General features: G+C 48.8%; 1 protein-coding gene across 1 annotated transcript in view; it reads right to left on the bottom strand.

Moving 5' to 3' along the window:
• The window catches only part of GFI1 (growth factor independent 1 transcriptional repressor), a 10,504-nt gene extending 4,696 nt beyond the window's left edge, over positions 1-5,808 (bottom strand). Inside the window, exons 1-4 of the mRNA XM_027880003.1 lie at positions 5,594-5,808; positions 5,152-5,358; positions 342-757; positions 115-252 (exon numbers count right to left, since the gene is read on the bottom strand). Of these exons, the coding sequence (XP_027735804.1) occupies positions 115-252; positions 342-757; positions 5,152-5,358; positions 5,594-5,708 (876 nt within the window). The 5' untranslated portion in view covers positions 5,709-5,808. The remainder of the gene's footprint in view (positions 1-114; positions 253-341; positions 758-5,151; positions 5,359-5,593) is intronic.

Below are 5,808 nucleotides of genomic sequence, written 5' to 3'. Positions count from 1 at the left end.
TAGATCCCCAACTCTTGCCCTGCAATTGCCTTCCTGCCCTCCCCAGAGCCAGCTGAATAAAGCAGCTGGCCCTGGCTCCCAGACCTTCATCCTGGCAGCCTGCCCTGCTCTCACCTGCGAGTGCACGGCCTTGTGCTGCTCCAGGCTGACTGCATGGCCGAAGGTCTTGCCACACATGTCACAGGCAAAGGGCCTCGTGCCACTGTGTGAGCGGCGCACGTGTACCTCAAGGCCATGCGGTGTGGAGAAGACCTGAGGGAAGAGAGTACATGGGGTTAAGTTCACCAGGGAGAAGGGTCTGGGGAAGAGTCATAACCAGTGTGGGAGAAAGGGACCCCTACCTTGCTGCACTTGACACACTTGTACGAGCCAGTGCTGATGAGCAGTGGGCGGCACAAGAGGTCTGACTCCACTTTGATGCCACCCGGCCCCTTCTCCTGCTGCAGCCCAGGCTGTGTTTCGGCATAGAGTCCAGGAGCTGCTGCCGGCGAGCGCTCAAACAGCCCCGTGCCCGGGGAGCTGAAGTCTCCATACAGTCCAAGGGAAGAGCTACACTCAGCGCCATACAGGGCAGGCTCAGAGCCTCGGTCGCAGAAGAGCCCCAGCGCTGAGGGTCGCTCCAGCGTTGGGCAGGGCCTGTAGCTTTGCACAAGATGCCTCAGCTCAGAGCCACCCAGGCTGTTCCACATGTACGGTTTGAAGGGCACCGAGAAAGGGGGTGCTTCATCTAGGGATGGACACACAGATCTCTCCGAGGCTGTGGAAACAAAAGGGCATGGGAATTAGTGTGCTTCACAATCCAGACACTATCACGGGGCGGAACAGTCTCGGCACCCAGACTTATGCCCAGAGGCAGACCCCTGTACTGCACACTGAGGCTGCCCTTTCATCTCTCGTGGGAGGACATTTTACATTGCACATTAGGGGCCGAGCATCCAGTACCACCTACTTACCAAATGTCCCAGCCAAATTATTTAAAGCAGACACCAATTTTTTCTGGCTCCATCTCTGGGTGCCCAGGTGTATATACACTGATCTGACCGTGTAAACAATCTAAACAACTCAGTCTGCAACTTCCTACAGTTTTATCTACAGCTTCTCAAAAATGTGAATCTACTGTGCTCCAAGATGGACATCAAAGCTCACAGTCCATATGTTTAAGCTCTGATGAAGATTTTCAGAAAAAAAAACCCCGAACAACTAAAATCAATCCTCATCTGAAAAAAAAACATGATTGTTTCAGATTGCTCTGAGGTTCTCCATGTAAAGAAACTGAGTCCACCCAAAACACAGAGCTTTGTAAAGTCATCAGTAGAGGCCACATTAAAAACTGAAGACACAATTACCATTTTCCTAGCAGTCATAATCAAAGCAAACTTCCACCAGGACAAGCTTAGATAGCTTTAGTTGGCTCTAACAGGCTTATCTTTGGCAATGGCATCTGACCAAGGCAGTGGGCACTAGAAGATGAACCACACTTGGGGACCCATAGCAGAGTCTGATACAATGGCAAAAGAATAGCCTTTGAAATGCTGTTTCACAATGCTCAGGGAGCCTTGCATGGAGGAAAGCACAGCTGGGCATGGAACATGAGGTACCAGACCCCAACCATGTCTGCCAGAGTGCTGAGGTGCACTGCTTTCACTCCTCATCACAACACGCAGCAGCACTGGGAGAGTCAAATGTCTCCACTGCAAAAATGTTTTAGTGAACCAAGGAAAAGATGAATTAGTCAACTGCTGAAACACCAGTGCCTTCACAGAGATATTGGCACTGCTTACAACTTGGGCTTCCAGAGTAACGTCTTTTAACCAAAATCTTGTCCATCCACAATTGCTCTCCTACTTTTTCCTCTCTCCTGTCAGCTTCATAGCTCCCATGGCCTTCTCAACCTCTGGTAAACCAAGATAACCAGGGGTGGACTAGGGAAGGAAGGAATGATGCCTTATGCTATCCATTTGGATAGGCAAATGGTCACTGAGAGGTTACAGAAGGGAGTGGGAAATTAGGTGAAAATTGAGCTTTGAACGACATGACTGTTTCCTGTCCTTTACGTAATTTCAGACATTACCAGTCTCAAATTATTCCACTGAAATTAACAGTTTTTTGGTTGGACACATACCAACCGGGACATTTGAACAGAGCAATGAAATCAAATTAGCTGACATGGTGCTGAGCATGATTTTTCCTGTTCTGCATTGACTGCAAAGTTGCGGTCAGTGTCACGTCACCTATCTTGTGTCTTTGCAACCAGTTTCAGTGTTGCCATCTCTCACGATTTTATCACAGAATTCAAAACCATCTTAAAGTCCCAGCTCATAAAACTTCATGAGTTCATCAGGCCTTCAGGTTTTCTTTTGTTTGCTTGTTCTTAACTATTTTTCCGCCCTCTTAAAACCACCTTCTAGCCCAAACATTAATCTTGATTTCTAAGCCAGTTCATTGAGTGAGAGGAGAGGGAAGGCTGACCTGATTTTTGAGCCCTTGGAATTGGCAATACAGTACACGGTGAACATTGCACCACAGATCAGTTTGCGTGCAATGTTCCTTCCAACACCTCTCATGCTCTGGAGCCCTCTAAAGCACAAGTCCACGGGAATCACTCATGTTATACTCAAGCCATCCAAGCCCTGCACCCAGGGAAAAGCAATCTTCAAACCCTGCTCTACCACACTGCAGGGCACTTCCGTGTCTGCCTCTCCTCCACTCCACAGCATCTAGGGGGGAACAGGGAGGGAGGAAAAAGATTCTCCCTCATTTTCCTAGAAATTCTGTGTTTATATAGACTACTTCTGGGAGATAAAAAAAAAACAATGCTCTTTTTTGAAGGCAAAATGAACTCAACCTTAAATGGTTGATATGCACAGTGAAGAAAGATTCAAGTGTCCTCTTAAACAGAGCACAGAGCACGAAACACCACACTCTCTGCACATTATACCCAGTACAAGTCTCCTTTCAAGACTGGAACATCAACAGGCTCATCAGGACTTATTAATACACTGCTGCATGAGCTCCCATGCACCTTCTGTATGTGCAAACGTGTGTGATTAGAGACACACACAGAAAGTGAGGTTAAACAGCAAAGTGATTTGTACTGATGGAGTCAACAGTGTATTAGAGTGTTAAAAGGTAGTGTGTCTGTATGCTGTATGCCCACCCAGATCAGCAGCACAGCACTCAAAAAACAAAAGTGAAATACGGCTTTCACTGCATACTGAAGTGCAACCTGCACCTATATTCAAGAGATAAGGGGGTCATCGTGCTACTCACCACGCCTGACCTGAGCATGATTTAGAATCATCATTTCTCATCTGCTCTGCCTGGCAAAACACAAAAACTGTGTCCCATCTAAACACAACTGTAGGAATACAGTTTCTCACCAGGGCATCTTACAGAAGTGACCTAGACACAAATTCCAGCTTTGCACTGAATCTGACAAAGCAGCTGGAAGGCAGAGGGTTTGGGGGGGAACTGTAGGAGGAAACCCAACCATCTAATCCTGCTGCCACTGCCTTTATCATTAACATTACAGCACCTCTCTCAATGCATTGAGATTCGTTTAATAAAGCTCTTAGACTATTTGGGAGCTCCTCACCTCCCCAGTCCTCCTATGAAGGGGATCAGACAATCCCAGAACCGCACCCCCCTACAATTCAAAACATCTTGGTCTGGGGATGTCACCCTTAATTTTGCAAAGTTAATTTCCCTGGATAGCTGGACGATTGGCTGGGAGCTAATGAATCCCACAGCGAGAAAAGAATTGAGTGGGGAACAAGAAAAGCCAGAGTAAACCTGGTAAATAGCTGCTCCATTTTACATCTGTCTTTATACACCTCGTGAAAACGGTCTGTTTTCTGTGCAGAAATTGCAATTGTTTGGAAAAGGAGGAGCAGGACAAATTCATTAGAACAAAAATTACCCACATTTCTACACTTTGTGCAGAAATATTATTCGAAGAGAGACTGCTGCATTGCTGCATTTGGTCTGGTCTGTCATTTGCAGAGACTGAAACTGTCTTGTGGCCGGCTGTGATGATGCTGGGCAGCATTCTGAATGTTCCCTCAAAGGGGTTTAGGACTCTTAAAAAAAAAAGAGGCTTTAAAAATGCAAACCCACATCATTACAATCAGCCACTGATATGCAAGGACGCTATAAAGACGAAGTAGAAAAATACGGTGGCAAACCAGGACTAAGTATTCGTTTGCTGGTGTCTGCTGTCACTCGGTAAACCTGACACAATTTCTCCTTCATCGAGGCAGAAATTGTTCTTTTTTTCCAGCTGTCACTTTTTAATCGAGGCAATAAAAAATAGTTTTATGTACATACATATTTTTGTTACAAAATGACACCACCGTATTTTTAAACGAGATAAGTATTTGCGCCAGGCTGGGGACAGCATCTCCCACTGCTCCAACCACATCAAAGGCAGGACGAGGGAGCTAGAGACAGGCACTGCAGCCATAAGTGTGAGTTTCCTGGATTTGGGGTGTTTAAATCTGACCATCATTATTTTCCTCTGTTTTTTACAAATGCGTTTACAGAAAAGAAAAATAAACAAAAAAAACCCCAACTCCCCCCAAAAAAAACAACAAAAGAGAGGGGGGCGGGAAGAGAAACAGATCCTTTTTATAGGCAAGAGGCAAGAAATGACCTGAAAGGGCGTTAGGGAAGACGTCCAGCACGTAGTACAAAACACACAATCAACGCTGTTTACTACAGGTATATAGATTGCCTAGTAGAAGTTTGTGCTGTCTTAAAAAACTTATAAGCTCTGTGTAGGCAGAACCCTGTAAGAAAATGCCGGGACGTTTAAAAACATAATCGATTTGCTTTTAACAATTAATCACAAACAAAAAAAAAACAACATCCAATGTCATGACAACTTTTCTACAGCCTGCTGAAGGTGCAGCGGGTCACGGGCTGGGAAATCAACCCGAAAGACGTAACCCGAAAACTAATGGAAGAAACAGATTCTGGCAAATGAGGGGGGGGGGGGGAGAAAATAATAATAAAAAAGGGACAGGCAAATCTGTCCATTCTACTCGTTTTAGGCTGCGGCGACCAGCCAGGACATACATGTTCCACTGCCCCACGGCACGGACACTGACATGCAGCCGGAGCCCCGCTGAGCGACGCTCGCCCCGATCCTACCTGGCGACACGGAGGGCGAGGGAGGTCTCCAGAAATCCTCGAATTCGGACACTCTGTCACAGACGCTGCCCTCGCAGCTGGGCACTGACTCGGAGGTGCCATCGGCAGCCTCGGTAAGGTGGGATTCCGGGGAAAAGCGCCCCTGGGAAGTCTCCGGATCGGGCGGGGCAGTGCGGCACAGCTCCGTGTCCTCGGGGATCTTGCTGTCTGCAGGGCAAAGGGGGCAAGGGGGTCATCAGTGTGGGTCCATGGTGGGAGTCACCTCCCGCGGCGGCCCCGCTCCCACCAAGGTTTGATGTCGGACGCTCTAAAACCCCGCATGAGCCCCTCTGGCGTCCCGGGGGGGGCTGCACAGAGACAGCCGGGAGCCGGGAGCCGTGGGGTGATGCAGGGCGGGCGGGCGAGCTGTGTCCGAGCGAGGCTGCGACCGAGGGACTCCTACCTGCACAGATCTGGGCTAGCACCGTCTCGAGCCGCAGGCTGTAGTCCTCGTCGGCGGAGCGGGGCTGGTGGTAGCTGTGCGCTTTCTTGCTCTTCACTAGGAAGGACCTCGGCATGGTGGGGCGCTGCCACGGCCGGCACGGCCGCACTCCCTCTCCCTCGCCGGGCGGCGAGCGTCACCCCCGAGTCTCCTGCGGGACGGCGGCGGGGAGGCGA

This window comes from Empidonax traillii, unplaced genomic scaffold, assembly GCF_003031625.1.
Source record: "Empidonax traillii isolate 1590-97213 ecotype Southwest subspecies unplaced genomic scaffold, ASM303162v1 scaffold62:size2133460, whole genome shotgun sequence".
Lineage (NCBI taxonomy): Eukaryota > Metazoa > Chordata > Aves > Passeriformes > Tyrannidae > Empidonax > Empidonax traillii.
The sequence above is the reverse complement of the archived record's forward strand: the minus strand, read 5'-3'. Positions and strand labels throughout refer to the sequence as shown.